Genomic DNA, 17,966 nt, shown 5'->3' with positions numbered 1-17,966 from the left:
CTCTCCCCCGGTCCCGCTTTCCAACGCCCACAGCGTTCCCCTTTCCAGTTTGCCCTGCGCTCCCGTCCCTTCCAAGGACACTACAGAGCGAGATGGAACGGAATTCTCAGGCGGTCAGCGCAAGAATCGCGCCTGAGTCAGCGTCCGCACCTCCTCCGCACCGGCCCGAGCCAGGCCTCTGCAGCCCCTCACTAGTTTGTACTCCAGCACCCTCCCCCCTTTCGGTTCCTCCCATTCTGACCACCTGGCCCACCCAGTACCGGTGGTTTGGTTCTGGCTCCGGCTCCGACTCCTGCTCGGGTTCCGGCTCGAAGGGGCGTCCTAGTCCGGCTCAGGGCCCCCGACGCCCTCCCGGCTCTCATCCCTCGCTTCCTTCCCCTCCCCCCTTCGCCGCCTCACCGGCTCCGGGCTGCGACTGCAGATACCGGTGCCGCGGCAGGCGGGGGGGAGGGAAGGATAGAGAGGGATGCAGCCTGGCTGGGAGCAGCGGCAGATTCCGGATAACTCCGGCCCCGGAAAGGAGAAGAGATGGGGTGCGCCGTCGCAGCCACCCGGGGTTCCCAAAAGCCTTCGCCTGTCGCCGGCCCAGGACCAGGGGGCGGAGCGCAGGTGTGCGGGGCGGAGAGCGAGGGCCTTGCGCGCTTGTGAACGCAAATGTGGTGTGCGCGTGACTGCGCCGGGGCCCCCCCCGGGGAGTGTGCGGCGCCGAGCCTGGGTCCGGGTGGGGTGGCTAGCCAGTCAGGCGAGTGTGTTCTCTAGTCTACCCGGCACGCCTGGCGCGGCTCCTGCCCTTAGATACCCAGGCCGGGTGGACAGCCAGGAATCTTCCCAGTGGGCCGGGGGAAGCCGGCTTTCTGCACCCGAGAGGGGCGGTGTGGCCGGCTCTCCGGAGCCGTCTAGAGAGGTGACCACGGCATGCACCCGGTTTAGGACAGGTGGCTGGACGGGATGTCTCAGCTTCTCAAGGATTTGACCCCCTCCTGGGAGGAAATGGCCCTCACATCCTAAGACCGGTGCTACCTGTCTTCTGCCCCAAGCCCTGACGCTCACGCCCAGAACCAGCCGCAGGGGGCGTGTCCTGGGCGTGGCCTAGAGGAGGCGGGGCCTGGATTCCCGGTTCCGCAGAGGCAGGCGACGTGCTTACGCAGCACGTACGACGGGAGGTGGGGCCGGCAGCCGGGCGGGCCGCTGAGGCGCGGGGCCTGGTCCCGCGGGCACCATGGCCAAAACCGTGGCCTATTTCTACGACCCGGACGTGGGCAACTTCCACTACGGTGAGGGAACAAGGTGGTACCCGACGGGTTCGGGACGCGGAGGCTTCGAGACTGGGGCTACAACTGACGAACTCTCTTCTCTCCTCCCAGGGGCTGGGCACCCTATGAAGCCTCACCGCTTGGCACTGACCCACAGTCTGGTCCTGCACTACGGTCTCTATAAGAAGATGATCGTGAGTTTCGCCGCCTCTACTGGGGATTGAGGGTGGGGGCGAGCTGCGGCCCTAAAGCTAGGTAGGCCGCACTGAATGCACCAAGTGAGACCCACCCAGGAGTGGGGGTGGGGGCAGGCTGGATAGAAGGAACCAGGAGCACCCCCACCCCCATGTGCAGAGTGCTGGTGAGTGCACCCACCGATTTAGTGGGAGTTACTCTTTCACCTTAGGTCAGCCACCCTTTGACCTCAGGTGGACTAACACTTGGCGGGTTAGGGTGGAGTGGGGCTGGTTTGGAGACTGAAGGTGTTTTTCTTCCTAGCATTTTAGGGTGTGGGCAGTGCTTTAGCCTCAGAGAAGGGAAAGGGGATGTGAGGTTTACGCTCAGTTTCTATCCTTTCTCCTTTGCAACCCGTCTCCACCAACAAGGAGCTGAAGCTCCAGGGAGGATCATAGCCCTATGTGTAAAACGTGTATGTGGAGGATAGCAGATGTCCTGGGTATTACCTTTTTAACCTAGAATACCCCCCCCCCCCCCGACAGGTAATCACTACCCAACCCTTCATCTCCCGGGGAAACATGCTGTCGGTCCCTAGCTTGGAATTTGTAGCTGTGATAAGCAGTTATAACAGTTAAGCTCAGCCCTCATGCGTTGCAAAGGGAATTAGTCAAAGTATGAGTGAGTGTCCACTGCTTGTGCTGAGGCACAGACAAGTAAATTGGTCATAGAAGAGATTGAGGTGATGTTGGTGCATGAATCTATGAATTCCTGAAATATTTTGCTGGTATGTACCTATGTACATTTTCTGGGGAGAGAGAGTCTTTTTGGTTTTGCCCAGTTTCTAAAGAAGTATGTGACCCCCCCCCCCCCACACACACACACATACACACACTCCCCAGGTACTTTGAGCTTTAATTAGAAGTTGTTCATACATCCCATATTATTTGATTCCAAAAGAACTCAGAGACAGAAAGGGGAGAACCAGAGCCCAGGGGAGATGGGTATGGAGGGAATCAAGAGTAGGAGATCCAGGGAAGAGGGCAGTGGATTGGGGCTCATAGTTGACAAGTAGGAAAGGCTAGGCTGGAGGTGGGAAGGAAAAAGGCAAGTCCAGTGGTCTTTAGGGGGCTTGATCATAATAAACCACCCAGCTTATCAGAGCCTCTCTTCTGCCTCGGCATAACAAGGACTAGGGGTAAGGGTACTGCAGGTGTGTTTTTGGGTGATCCCCAGGGCTGGTTCAGTGTGGGTGGTCTCAGCTCCATGATTGAGACTCACCCTGCCTGGATTCACCTTGTGTTTCTGTCCTGAGGTCTTCAAGCCATACCAGGCCTCCCAGCATGACATGTGCCGCTTCCACTCTGAGGACTACATTGACTTCCTGCAGAGAGTGAGCCCCACCAATATGCAAGGCTTCACCAAGAGCCTTAATGCCTTCAACGTGGGCGATGACTGGTGAGAAGACTAGGACTTTTGATGCCAGGCATTTCAAGGAGAACACTTGAGTGAGGTCTTGGAGGCAGTAAGTGGGAAGATGCTGAGTCAGTGAGTCATCATTTACTCATTGGTTTATTCAACAAATATTTATTGGTCATTTGCTCTAGGCCAGGCCCTGTGCCAAATGCTGGGGATGCATTGATCAACAATAGCAAAATTTTAATATTATAGTTGTGGTGAGTCCTATAAAGCAGAGGTACATGACAGCATATGAGGGTATATATGAGGGAGAATTACGCAGCTTTGGGAGTCTGGTCAGTGGAGGCTTCCTAGAGGAAGTAATAAAGATTGAGCTGAGATCTGAAGAAAGAGTAGGAGGTAATTAGGTGACAATGGTTGGGAGGAGAGAGAGTGAGGGGAGGAATGTCATGGGCAGTAGGGATGACATGTGCTAGGGTCTGTGGTAGGATAGAATATGACTCATTTGAGGAACAGAAATGGCCAACCGCAGAATATGAAGAGAAGAGTGATCTGAATTGAGGTTGATTTAAAAAGTAGACGGCCCTATGATGAATTGGAGTTTTTACCCCTAGAGGAGAGGCAAGCCTTCAAAGTGTTTGAAAAAGCAAGAGAGTGAGTAGATGTGATCAGGTTTACATGATTGGGCTTGTACTATACCAAGAAAACTTAGACCCTTTGGGAAAGGGAATGGATAAGAAAGATAAGCCCTGATCCTTGCTTACATTCTAGTGTACACCCATGAAAAAGTGACCATAAAAGCTACCATTTACTCAGTTTACTTTTTAAGCTTTTTATTAGGGAAAATTTCAAACATTTCTGAAGGAATAGTACAGCAAACTCCATATATCCATCATGCAGCTGCAACACTTGTAAGCAAATTTTCATCTGTATCCCCTCACCTTAGGTTATCATTTTTTTAAAAAAAAATGTATTTTTAATTGTCACCTGAGGATGTTATTTTTTACTGATTTTAGAGAGGAAGAGAGAGAGAGAGAAAGAGAAGGACATCGATATGATAGAGAAACATCTATCAGGAGGCAACGGTTGCCTCCCTCACATGCCCTGACTGGGGATCGAACATGGGATGACACTCCAACCAACTGAGCCACCCTGCCAGGGATCATGTTAGATTATTTTACAACAATTCTCAGCCCTGGCTGGTGTGGCTCAGTTGGGTGTCATCCTGTGCACCCAAAGGTTGCTGGTTCCATTCGAGGCAGCTGTTGGATGTTTTTCTCTCCGTCGCCCTTCCTTTCTAAGAATCAATTAAAAAATAATTCTCAGATATCATATTCTTTTATCTGTGAATACTTTATCTCCAAATCATCCTCTTTAAAAATGCGCAATGTTACTACCACACCTAAAAAATTAGCAGTAATTCCTTAATATCATCAGAGATGCAATCAGTATTCAAATTTTTTCCAATTGTCTTATAATTTTTCTTTATCACAATTGATTTATTTATATTAGGATTACATTTGGTTGATAATGTCTCTTAAAATTCTTAATCTATAACATTATTTCCCTTGAATTTAATTCTTGAAGAGACCAGGCTGTTGATCCTGTAGAGTTTCCTACAATAGCTACCATTTTTTGAGTGCTTACTCTGCTATGCAGAGGATTGCTGCTACATCCACTTCTCACACTAACCCTGAAATGTAATAGTCCTTTTCCTGGTGTTGGGTGTACTAAAGTTTGAGGAGATTTAGGTAACTTGCCTGAGTCACATAACTGGTCAGTGGAGGTGGCAGAATTCAGATCCAGAGCCCAGGTTTTAAAATACACTAATCTGTTTCCCTAAAATATCCTATCAATAGAAGTAGCCTGGGCTGGAGAAACAGACACCAACGCCTCAGGCTGGCATTGACCTCCTGGAACGCCTTATGTTCCCCCTTCAGCCTCTCCAAGGCCTTACCAGCCTTCACACCACCAGGAAGTTTCACACCACAAAGCCTGTCTTGACCACTCCAGCCACAGAGGTCTGTCCTGCACACACTGCACTGTCATTTGGTGTTCAGTCACATGTTGCCTTGGGTGGTTTCTTGGTTTTTTGTTATTGCTGCTGCTGCTATTTCTGAGTTCACTTTATAGGTCTGCAAATGCAGAGTCAGCCCTCAGGCCACAGCTGGTGCCGGTGAAAGCCCTTTATGCACTTAGGGAATGCTACTGCCGGGCCCTTTGTGCAGCATCATAGAGTCAAACTTGTGCTTATCTGTATTTCAGATGAGAATTAGGGATTTTCCTTTCAATTCACTTCTGACTGTTTTCAGAGTAATCTAATGTAAAAGTTAAATTATACTACAAGGCTTTTAACCCTTTGCACTCGCTTGCTTTTTTCTCGATTCCTTTATTCTAATGCTAACCGTGTCGAGTCACACTCGACATTCGAGCGCAAAAGGTTAATGGGGGAAAAAACAAACAAAAAACAGTCCCATACTGTCCCTTCCACCTATAGATCCCTCTCTCCAGTGGCAGCCACTTTTAGCTTCTTTAGCTATTTCTTCTGCCACTTATCTTTGCACTTCAAAATAATAATACTAATTTACTACTGTTACTAATAATCTGTAATACACTTAGGTAATGCCTACTGTTTGTCAGGTACTATTCTAAATGCTTTGCAGTCATTAGCTCATTTAGTCTCAACTACCACTACGAAACAGGGTCTATGACTATCTCCTTTTTACAGATGAGAACACTTAGGCACAGAAAGCTTTATCTTGCCCAGACTCACAATCATTAGGTGTTAAAGAGTCAAGGTTTGAACCTAGGTAGTTGCCTCAGAATCTAGGCTGTTAACCATGTTACTATTCTATACTGTTTCTTATAAGATGCTCATATTGATATTTCTTCATTTAGCAATGGTCTATTAAACTCTTACAATTGAAGATGAGCATTTAGTCTCCTTATACATCACCTGGCTTCCCCTTCCCTCCCATCTTCAGAATATAGTTATATAACAATTTTTTATTAAATAAGTATTCTGTGTTTATATTTTTTTAATTTTGAAAAATTTATTTACCATTGAGACAAATAGTATACTATGATTTAATAATTTTCTTGTACAAGTTTTTGTTTTTCCTGGAGCTGATAATTTCATTGTTTATTCATTTGCTTACTTGTCTAGGTGTCAATCACAAATTCTTCTCAAACTCTTTGAGAATCTATAAAACTCCCTACACCCCAGCCGGTGTAGTTCAGTGGTTGAGTGTCAACCTATCAGCCAGGAGGTCACGGTTCGATTCCTGGTCAGGGCACATGCCTGGATTGCAGGCTCGATCCCCAGTAGGGCGTGTGCAGGAGGCTCTCTCATCATTGATGTTCCTTTCTCCAATCCTCTCTGAAATCAATAAAAATATATTTTAAAAAAACCACTCCCGCCCTAGCCGGTTTGGCTCAATGGATAGAGTATTGGCCTGCGGACAAGGGTTAATTCTAGTCAAGGGCACATGGTCGGATTGCAGGCTCAATCCCCAGTAGGGGGTGTACAGAAGGCAGCCGATTAATGATTCACTCTCATTATTAATGTTTCTATCTCTCTCTCCCTCTTCCTCTCTGAAATCAATAAAAATATATTTAAAAAAAAACAAACACTCTAGGGGAGGTTGGGGGTAAGGAGGAGAGATCAACCAAAGGACTTGTATGCATGCATATAAGCCTAACCAATGGACACAGACAACAGGGGGGTGAGGGCATGATTGGGGGGGATGTGGGTGGTAATGGGGGAATAAGGACACATATGTAACACCTTAATCAATAAAGAAATTAAACAAAAAACACTCCCTACAATTTTCTTTTTCACATAGTCCAATGTGTCGGCTCCACTATTTCCTTGGAGACCTAAAGTGGGGGATTTTTTTAAAGCATTTCTTTTGCTGAAGGTCAAGTTTATGAAGGTATAATTTGCATACAGTAGAATTCACCCCTTTTAGGTATACAGTTCTGAGAGTTTTGACAACAAGGTCATTTATCCCTCAAAGGTTCCTCATGCCCTTTTGAAGTTAATCCCTTCTCTCCACATTAACTCTATGCCTGTGGTCGGCAAACTGCGGCTCAAGAGCCACATGCGGCTCTGGCCCCTTGAGTGTGGCTCTTCCACAAAATACCATGGCCTGGGCGAGTCTGTTTTGAAGTGGCATTAGAAGTTTAAGTTTAAAAATTTGGCTCTCAAAAGAAATTTTAATCATTGTACTGTTGATATTTGGCTCTGTTGACTAATGAGTTTGCCGACCACTGCTCTAGGCAACTACTGATCTGAGGTCTGTTCCTAAATTTTGCCTTTTTCAGAGTGTCATTTAAATGGAGCTACATAGTATGTAGCCATTTCTGTCTGGCTTCAAGCCTCTCTTTTTTATAAAAAATGAAGATGCTAATAATGATAGCTGACATTTATAAAAGGCTTACTGGGTTCCACACACTGTGTTAAAGGCTTTCTGTGTGTTATTTCATCATTATTACTATTTTGTGTATACTATAGGAAGATAACTTTCTTTAAAATATGTAGCTATAGCCGAAACCGGTTTGGCTCAGTGGATAGAGCGTCGGCCTGCGGACTGGAAGGTCCCAGGTTCGATTCCGGTCAAGGGCATGTACCTTGGTTGCGGGCACATCCCCAGTAGGGGGTGTGCAGGAGGCAGCTGGTCGATGTTTCTCTCTCATCGACGTTTCTAGCTCTCTATCCCTCTCCCTTCCTCCCTGTAAAAATCAATAAAATATATTTAAAAAAATAAAATAAAATAAAATATGTAGCTATAAAGAACATTATTGAGCATTATGTTAAAATGTGATACAGAAAAGTATTTTAAGAAAAATAGAGCTCAGTGTTCTCTTACAACTTGTTTCCTCTTTGTGTGTACGCTCAAGTACCTAGAAGCTGCCTGCTTCTCTCTCCAGCTAGGGTACAAACTTCCTGACAGAGTTAAATCCTTCTTTACTTCCCATCAGGGCTTGGTACATGATTTGGTCCAAAATATTTGTTGAATACATTTGCAGGTAACTTGAGCGTGTAGGAGGGGGAGAGCAGCTTATTAAAGAATGGAGGTTGGAGGGGTTTGGGGTGGGGAGAGGTGTAGGGAGGTCCGGACAGAGGTAAAACGGCTTCAACTTGCTCCTCTTCCCTGCAGCCCAGTGTTTCCCGGGCTCTTTGAGTTCTGTTCCCGTTACACAGGCGCATCTCTGCAAGGAGCAACCCAGCTGAACAACAAGGTGACCACAGCCCTGAGTCCCATTCTCCCTTTCTGTGGCTCACTGGACTCAAGGGCTTGACCCTGACCATGAGCTCCCATCTTTGGGGGTGGGCAGGAGGACTGTGAGTTGTGTGTTTGTTTTTTAGATCTGTGATATTGCCATTAACTGGGCTGGAGGTCTGCACCATGCCAAGAAGTTTGAGGTGAGTGAGGAGGTGATGGGGGAGACTATAGCTACTCTAGGGTTGGTGTTCAAGATGACAGTAGGGGGCAGCTGGGTGGAGGAATTGTTCCTTCCTTTACGAGACCACTGTCTTGCCATAGGCTTCTGGCTTCTGCTATGTCAATGACATTGTGATTGGCATCCTGGAGCTGCTCAAGTGAGTAACCTGGGAGGCGATGGAGGGACTTAATGAGACTCTTAGCTGACGAGATCTCAGACTGCCCTGGCCCTGACCCAGATCTCCATCCCCATACTCGCTTCTCCCAATTCTTCATGCTTTGCTCAGGCTGCCTCTTCCTGTGCTCTGCTGCAGATTCCCTGTTGCCTGCTTACATTTCATCCTTCTCTGCACATCCCTCTCCTGTCCCTGCATCTGGGCTGGAGCCCCAGGGTTGCCCTTAGGGAACTGGTGGTGGTAGGTTTCAGGTGACTTTGGTGAAATTGGGCAGAAGCAGACTCTTGATAATCCCAGACCTTGTGTTTGGGAGGAGTGGCTGGGGGGTTTTCTTCCTGGGTCCACCTCTGCCTCAGACCCTGTCTTTGCCCTCACCCCAGGTACCACCCTCGGGTGCTCTACATTGATATTGACATCCACCATGGTGACGGGGTCCAGGAAGCCTTCTACCTCACTGACCGGGTCATGACAGTGTCCTTCCACAAATATGGAAACTACTTCTTCCCCGGCACAGGTACGGGAATAGAAATGTCCGTCCCTTTCGCACCCCTCAGCTCTTTACCGTGACTGCCTCCTTCTCAGCCTCCTCAGAGAAGCCTCTCCTAACCACCCAGTTAACGTATTCACCTCCTTGCCCACTACTCTCACATCACTCTGCCTGTTTCTCACAGAGCACTCACTGCTGTTTGTATTTATTGTGGTGTTTTGTTTTGTTTACTGTCTCCCTCATTATGTTTACTCAAAAAATATAAGCTTAGTGGTATTTCCTTCATTTCATTAGTTCTCTTTATTGCTGTATCCCCCGTGCCTAGTACATAGCTTGACCCCTAGTAGGCCCTCAAAAAGTATTTGTTGAATGAATGCAAGTTGCAGGGGACTTAGTAGCTCTAGGGAGTGTGTGGTGCAGTTATGTAAATGGAATGAGAGGCCCTCAGTGTTGGTTGGGTTGAAGCCATTGTGTTGTGGATGCCTCCCATGTGTGGCTGCTAGCCCCCACCTCCCACTTCCCTGTAGGTGACATGTATGAAGTTGGAGCAGAGAGTGGCCGCTACTACTGTCTCAATGTACCCCTGCGGGATGGCATTGATGACCAGAGTAAGTACTGAAGTCTTCTTCCTGCTCACGGGACCCCTTCTTTCTCTCCTTGAATGAACCTCTTCTGCCTGGTATTGACTGCTGTTAGGCCAGGTGTCCTTCAGGATGAATGGCCTTCAGAAGGACCATGAGCCACCGCCACCCCTCCCCCCCTCCTCCTGGAAACTGTATGCAACACATTATGTGTATGTGCATTTTTCTGGGAAAAGAGTCATTAGCTTTCATCCAATCACTTCCAAGGGGTCTGGGACCCCTCCAGAAGTTCAGAACCAATGGTTTGTTTCCTTGGGTTGCCTCTTTCCTGGGCTATATGCTCTCTCAACCCCCTTTTTCCTTTTGTTCCCTGTCTCCCCATCCCCTTGGGGTGCCAGGTACCCATCTTTGGCCCTCTCCCAGGTTACAAGCACCTTTTCCAGCCGGTTATCAACCAGGTGGTGGACTTCTACCAACCCACATGCATTGTTCTTCAGGTAATACTGCCCGTGCCTGATTAGGAGGGCTCTTCCTAGGTTTGGGAGAAGAGAGCAGGAAAGAGTCGGGGAAGGGAAGGGAAGAAGGGAAGCACACCTGGGACATTCTGATCAGTTATCTCACCGCAGCTGCCTGGGCTTTTGCTTTATGCAGTGTGGAGCTGACTCCCTGGGCTGTGATCGATTGGGCTGCTTCAACCTCAGCATTCGAGGACATGGGTGAGACTTACCCTCCTGTGACTCCCACAGGTTTTCAAGTGGCCTTGGACCTCAATACAAGAGAGGGGGTTGTGGAAAAATGGGTCTTACCTCTTCTTGAGAATCAAAAATAGTGCCAAATTGTACTTGAACCAGAAAGGTCACCTTAAACAGCGTTCCCCAGCTGGTATTTATTCACACTAGGTTTTTATTAAGCTCCTGTTATGTTCCAGACATTGTACAGGAGATGGGGACGCAATGGGGAAACTCCCATGAACGTTACAGTTTAGTGTAGGAAACAGACAAAACATGAGAAGCAAACCAAGTAGATTGTTATAAATCGTATGAAAGGAAAAGATAGGAAGCTGAAATACAGGATAGCAGTGGGGAACCTACTTTTAGATAGTACGATTTGGAAAGGATTTTCTGAGGAGTTGAAATTTGGATTGAGAACCTGAAGGCTAAAAGGAGCGAGCCATAAGAAGAGCAGAGAGAAGGCTGTCCCAAGCGGTGGGCAGGGCCCACTCAGAGGCTCTGAGCCAGGGAAGAGCTGGTGTGGAGAGGATGTGAAGTGAAACTAGTGAGGCAAGAACACAGGGAGTGAGCTGGCGGTGGTGTGAGGTGAGGTCTGAGAGGTTACCAGTGGCGAGGCTGAATAGAGCCTTTGGACCTGGTAAGGAGTCTAGATTATATTTCAAATATAATGGAAAATCATTGAAAGATATGAAGCAGGGAAGTGCCATGATCCAAATCATGTTTTAAAGTGACTGCTGCTTGGAGAAAGGGTTGGGTTAGGGAGACAGGAGTGGAAGTGGGAAGATCAGTTAGGGAGCTATTGGTGTTGTCTAGGCTGGAAATGTGGTGCCGGGCTGAGGTAGAGGAGGTAGCGATGGAGAGAAGTGGATGATTTGAGTTACATTTGGCCTTAGAAGTGATAGCCCCTGCTGGGGCATGGATGAGAATAGATGATTAACAGGTAGGGTGCCAGGATGGGTGTGTAGAACAGGAGTGCACTTTATTTTAGAATTTTTATTGAGATACAACAGAAATACAATAAAGTACACATATCTCAAGGATATAACACAATAAATTTCACTGCCTAGATCAAGATATAGAACCTATCAAGTTTGCTTGTGCCCCTTTCCAGACAATACCAAGAGGTGTGTTTTTTGGCTTTTCATAACTACCTTTACTTAGTTCCTTTGGTTTCTTTTAATAGGGAATGCGTCGAATATGTCAAGAGCTTCAATATTCCTCTCCTGGTGCTAGGTGGTGGTGGTTATACTGTCCGAAATGTTGCCCGGTGCTGGTAAGCACACTCCCTGATTTTCCTTTTCCCCTTTGTCCAGTGTGAGCTAGGGGCTCCCTGAGGGATGGCAAGATGGGCCCTTCAGGCCACTTGCTCAGCCTGCCCCCTTCTGCTGGTTGGTTTCAGGACGTATGAGACATCGCTGCTGGTAGAAGAGGCCATTAGTGAGGAGCTTCCCTATAGTGGTAAGGACCACCCCATGTTACCCCGACACCAGAAAGGCTGTTCTCACAATGGCCTGGCTTGAAGGCAGAGAGGAAACTTGACATTCTCAGAGCTCTACAGACTAAACCCCTGAGCTCAGAACAGTGAAAAGATTAGGCAACTATAATGTAGGGATTTTGGATGGGAAGGAAAGAGATTGGGAAGTCTTGGGACCTGATTGTCTGTCTGAGCCATACTCTCTCCATCAAATCTTTTCCCTCCTAAGAATACTTTGAGTACTTTGCCCCAGATTTCACGCTCCATCCAGATGTCAGCACCCGCATCGAGAATCAGAACTCGCGCCAGGTCAGTAGTTTGGAGAAGCTGAGAACAAGGGTGGGGAGTGGTCCAGGATGTGGGAAATCAGAGAAACCAGAGAAGGAAGTTATCAGCCATCACTCTCACTGATATCAGCTAGAGGAGGATTCTAAACAGGTTAAAATAGAGGCAATTGGGGGTGGAAGTAGGGACACTTCTCAGTTGGGGTACTCAAACTAGGATTAAAAATGGGATTAAAACTAGGATGATGGGGTGAAAGGCAGCTGGAAGGGTGGATGCCCTGAATCACTGCGAGCTGCTCACTCTCTATTCCTTAACTCCAACCAGTATCTGGACCAGATCCGCCAGACAATCTTTGAAAACCTGAAGATGCTGAACCATGCACCGAGTGTCCAGATTCACGATGTGCCCGCAGACCTCCTGACCTATGACAGGACTGATGAGGCTGATGCAGAGGAGAGGGGTCCTGAGGAGAACTATAGCAGGTCTGGGGCAGGGATGAGAGAGGGGGGATTCTAGCAGGATTGTCAGGGAGGTGAAGAGGGGAAAAGTAAACTGAGACCTTAGCTTAATTTTCCCTGGCTTACTTCCTGTAGTATGCCTACTTTTTAGTCTGCTGCTATTTCACACTCTTTTTTTTTTTTTTTTTTGCTCTGTTTTTAATGACATAAGCAACATATATTTATTGAAAAAGTTTTAAACAGCACCAAAATATGTTAAGTTTGCATTTACACAATCCAAACCCATTCCACAAAGTAACCACTTTTCGTTTGATTTGTATCTTTTCAGATAGATTTTCTCTATAGATTAAGTATACTGTTCAACATGTACAGATAAACAAAAATGCACATATACACTCATTCTCAAAGTTTTGCAGTTTTTTTTTTTTAATACAAGTTGGGTCATTCTTTATGGGTTGCTCTACAACTTACAACTCTTACAACTGGTTCTTTCTGTTTTTATACAAAGCAACGTGTGTCTTCCCGTATCAGTATATATAGGTCTGCTTCATTATTTTATCAGCTCTATAATATTCCATTGTGTGGATGTAGCCTCATTTAACCAAGTACCATTGATGGACATTTACATATTTCCCATTTTTTTCATTATTACAAAGAATGTGGCAATGCCCCCCCCCCCTCCCCCTTTCATGTACATCTTTGCTTGCTTATTTGAGTAGATTAGATTCCTAGAATTGTTGCTGCTAGGTCAAAGGCTATGTGTGCTAAATTTTTAAATATTTGCTGCCAAATTGCCTTCCAAAAAGTCTGTAACAGTTTATATTCTTGCCAGCATCTTACTTCCAGGTTTTGAGCTGGACAGGTCACTGCCTGTATACTGCTCTCTAAGACCCTTTGATTTCTTTCCTCTGTTAATTCTTTTAGGTATGATAATTGTATTGTGGTTTTTTAAAAAGCCGTTATCTTTCTGAGATAGATACTAAAATATTTACAGATGCAATGAATTAGGAGGAAAAAAAGACTAGCATAGAATTTATTTTTAATCTCAAAGTAGGCTTCTCTGAAAAATGAAGGGGAAAGACAATAGAAACCAGAAGTGCAGAAACAGATGGACTTAATGGAGAACAGATTTCCTTACGTGACTGAAGGATAACCACAGCTGGACACTTGCAGGACATCTGGTCCGGGTCCATGCAGTGTTAGAGGTTTGAATTGGCTCTGCTGCAGAGTCTGATGGGCTTCTCAGTCCCTTCCAGAATCTGCTTCTCTTAGAGTTCACGCTTCCAGATGCATCCTCTGGAGCTGGGCTTCACTGCTCGGACCGTTGGGACTACTACAACCTTCTTCCTCCATGAATACTCCCTTATTCCCACTCCTGGTTGAGGAAGTATCTGAGTCTCTGGCCTCAGGAATTCCTTTTTGACCCATCATCTCCTTATCAACCTCTCCAGGTCATTGAGGCTTAAATTCTGGAAATTAACTTTCATTTTCTTAAAAAATGGTAAAAACCTTTGTTTACATTCTTCCTTTTGGCAAAGTGTGACCTTTTCATCTATAATTCTAGTCTGATCATCTGAGCCTAGTCTCTGCATTGTATCCTCCCCTCTCAACAGCTAGCAGAAGCCTCAGGCTTCTTCCTGTCCTAAGTCCTACCTCACTGTCAGACTGCCCACTGAGTTCCTGTTCTTTGTTGTCTCCAGTTTGTGTATTATTTGCAGAATAGTGGTAATAAGAGTTACCACTTTTTCGTGGGTTTGCTAAGCATCAGACTCAATACTAAGTGCTTTATAGCAATACGTACATATCATCATTCCGTTGCCATCAGACAATCCAGAGGAAGATTCTAAGGCTCAGAAAGGTTTAAATAACTTTCTGAAGGTTCCACAGCTAGTTTAGTATCAGGGCTGACATTCAAACCAGAGTGTCTGACTCCACACGTTGAACCCTTTTGTGCTTAAAAGTAACTGAGACATCGCTTACTAGGCAGATAGGGCTTTTCCTGACTTAGTTGCCCAGCTTCTCTTTGATGACTTTCTCCCTTTTTCCTTTTTTAAAAATATATATTTTTATTGATTTCAGAGAGGAAGGAAAAGGAAGAGAGAGATAGAAACATAAATGATGAGAGAGAATCATTGATTGACTGCCTCTTGCACACCCCCTACTGGGGATTGAGCCCACAACCCTGGCATGTGCCCTTGACCGGAATCAAACCCTGGACCCTTCAGTCCACAGGCTGACGCTCAATCCACTTGAGCCAAACTGGTTAGGGCTCTTCTTTCTTAATTGTCAGCTATGAGCAAGATAGTTCAGCTATCAGTTATTCATATTCCCCTAGAGAATAATTTTCAAAAAGAAATAAGCTAGTATTGAATACTTATTGGGCCCTATGTCGCTTTCACATCCCTTCCCTCACTACAGGTTTATAATATCAGGTAAGTCCTCTGCTTAAAACTCTCCTTTCTTTTTTTTAAAAATATATTTTTAGTAGTTTCAGAGAGGAAGGGAGAGAGATAGAAACATCAATGATGAGAGAGAATCATTCATTGCCTGCCTCCTGCACACCCCACACTGGGGATTGGCCAACAACCTGGGCATTTGCTCTGACCGGGAATTGAACCGTGACCTCCTGGTTCATAGGTCAATGATCAACCACTGAGCCATGCCGGCTGGGCAACAGCTCTCCTTTCCATTGCACTTAGAAGGAAATCCAAATTTCTGACCATGCCTTTAAAAGGCCCTGCATGCTGGTCCTTACCTACATCCTGGTCTCATCTTTTAACAGCTCTCCTTCATGCTCACTGTTCCCAGACATCCTGGTTTCCTTGCTCTTACTGGCATACATCAGTTTCCTTTCACCTTTATAACTTTGGTACTTGGTGGGTATTTTTTGCAGCTCAGAATGGTCTTCCTGAGATTTTTAGCCAGTTCCTTCTCAAACTTCAGGTCTTACTTTCTTAGAACAGCCTTCCCTAATAATCCTTTGTGAAAATTTTATTCGTTTCCTTCATCACTCTCTGTCACATCTCCCTTTATTTCATTTTATTCATGGTACTCTCCATTATCTGAAATTATCACATTTACTTATTTACTTTGTTAGTTATTGTCAGTCTCATTTATTAGGTAAGTTTTTAGGGATTGTCGGAAATTTTGTCTGGCTTATTCTCTACTAATGTATTACTAAGGCTCATGACAGTACTAGCACAGAGTAATCTCAATAAATGCTTACTGACTACATGAATGGAGGAATACTAGTGATGCGTCTCTACTAATAGAAGGGGAGGAGTGCTTCCCTGACAAAGGGGTTTAAGAAGTGGCTCCAGAGAGGGTGCCTATGTGGGAAAATATTGGAGCTTGGAGAGTGGAGCCCTCACCTCTCTCCCCTTGCTTTGCAGGCCAGAGGCACCCAATGAGTTCTATGATGGAGACCATGACAACGACAAGGAAAGCGATGTGGAGATATAAGAGCAGCTGGGCTTGCTGTGCCCCCAAGGAATTCCTTTTTACCTCTTAATTGGGTGGGAGGAAAGAGGTGTGGGTCCCCCAGCTCTGGACCCGTCGCCTTCAGTGGTTTTACCAATGCTGGGGGACTGTTTGGAGACCACATCTGGTTCTCAAACCAACTATCTCCTTTCTTCTCCCTCCTGAGGCCTGACAATGGTACCTGTTTGGGATTGGATGGGACAAGGATAGCTGTCTCTAGAACATCTTGGGCAGTGGGCCCTAGATGCCAGTCCCAGCCCTTCTGGCCTCCTTATCCCTTCCCTGCTTCCCTCTAGCTCAGAGACTTCTAGGGATGAAGGAGTAATCAGGACTGAGGTTGCCTCTGGCTTCCCCCTCTCATGGGTTCTACTACAAGCCTTCCTTCCAGTGCAGGTGAAGAGTGAGGGGTTTTAGAGAGCCAGAGCTTAACCGCTTAACCCCAGATGATGGGAAGTACATTTTTGAGTTGAGGGAGGATGTGAAAATGTCCTGTTCTAACTTTTGGCTTTATGTCCATTTTACCACTGTTTTTATCCAATAAACCAAGTTGGTATTTTTTTGTACCTTTTGTCTTTCTGTGACTAGTTTTACTTCTTGCTAGCTACCTATGTGTGAAGGCAGAAGAAGGGGGGGTTATGAAGTATGTAATAAAAATCTTAGTTGACATTCACTCAGCACTTAGCTTATGTTAGGCCCTGTATATGTAATCTACATGGATTATCTTGCTCATATATAGGGAGTTGATAGAGCTTTTTGGTAAAGAGTTAGACAAACATGGGCAGATTACTAAAGAGAGGGGATAGAAGAGGACTTCAGGTTTTTAGACCTGGGTGTTTGGAATGGTGGTGCTAGTTGGTGAAGATGCACAGAGAGAAAAGTGCTTACTTAGCACAGTGCCTGACAAATAGTTTCTCATCATTTTAACTGTATGTGAAGAACGATGCTAGTAGTCACAAACATGGACCCTTCCCTGGAAAAGTTTACAATCCAGTAAGGAGTGAGATAAATGCAGATGTAGACAGCGTTACAAGAAAGAAGAGTAGTATATGGGTTGCTCTTCCATGCTTTAATATTGTCTGTTTCTCAACTCTTTAGCTTAGAAAGTAAAGTAGCTTTTGAACTGTTTTGGACAAATTGAGTTTGAAGTGTGGGCTGGACAGCTCTATGCAAATTTTCATCAGGCAATTAGAGAGTGGAATGTAAGAGACTTCTAAGCTAGCCAGCTTGGCAGAGACCCTGTAATCTTAGTCCCTAGATTGAGCACTGGGGTCTACAGAGTGCGAGTCCCTGAATCTGCTCTCAGGAACATACATATGACATCTTTTGCTGGCTGTGGGCAAGATAATTCAGTCCATACTTTGAGGGCCCATTGAGTGCCACATACTTTTAACTCAAGGAACACTTGTAGCTGAGAGAATGAAACTACTGAGGGAGAAATCACACTAGTAGAGCAAATAACGTACTCCTGGAGAACACCTGTGATTTTCACTCAGGTTTGGTTTATGTCAGTAGGGAATCCTGGTTAAACATAGGGCTTGGCAGTCAGACTAACATTTTTATCAATTATGTGTCCTTGGGCAAGCCACGTTAGCTCTAAAGTCCAAATTTCCTGTCGGTATAGTGGTGAGGCTAAAGGAAACTATGACAGCACTGTGAGGATTCAGTGAGAAGATACATGTAGTGTTTTATATAGTGCCTGGCATAGAGCAAGTGCAGGTAGGTAAAGGGTGACATTACTGTTCAGGCACACATTGGCTATAACTAGTTTATCTGTATTAGAAACAATTAGAAAGTAGCAAACTTGGGATTCAAAACTAGGTAGTCTACCTCCAGAGCTTGTCAAGTTCCATCTATCACTCTGTTCTTGGTACATAGCTTTTAATAAAGGATAACTGCCACTTGCCCCCCCCCCCCCCCCCCCCCCCCGTGCTCCATGGATATTGTGCACATGGCAACTATTATCTTGGCACTACATTTTTGCCAAGATAACAGTCTCATTTG

General features: G+C 45.9%; 1 protein-coding gene across 1 annotated transcript; it reads left to right on the top strand.

Moving 5' to 3' along the window:
* Positions 1 to 1,139: 1,139 nt before the first annotated feature.
* On the top strand, positions 1,140 to 16,545 carry HDAC3 (histone deacetylase 3). Its single transcript, XM_079771177.1, has 15 exons — positions 1,140 to 1,274; positions 1,365 to 1,447; positions 2,743 to 2,885; positions 8,009 to 8,090; positions 8,218 to 8,274; positions 8,396 to 8,451; positions 8,850 to 8,983; positions 9,484 to 9,564; positions 9,961 to 10,034; positions 10,189 to 10,253; positions 11,452 to 11,541; positions 11,668 to 11,726; positions 11,972 to 12,051; positions 12,352 to 12,509; positions 15,878 to 16,545. The coding sequence occupies exons 1-15, from the start codon at positions 1,220 to 1,222 to the stop codon at positions 15,945 to 15,947; spliced, it is 1,287 nt and encodes a 428-aa protein (XP_079627303.1). The 5' UTR covers positions 1,140 to 1,219; the 3' UTR covers positions 15,948 to 16,545.
* The last annotated feature ends 1,421 nt before the right edge of the window (positions 16,546 to 17,966 follow it).

This window comes from Cnephaeus nilssonii (assembly GCF_951640355.1).
Source record: "Cnephaeus nilssonii genome assembly, chromosome: 5".
In the NCBI taxonomy this organism is placed as follows: Eukaryota; Metazoa; Chordata; class Mammalia; order Chiroptera; family Vespertilionidae; genus Cnephaeus; species Cnephaeus nilssonii.
This window is presented reverse-complemented; position numbering and strand designations above follow the sequence as displayed.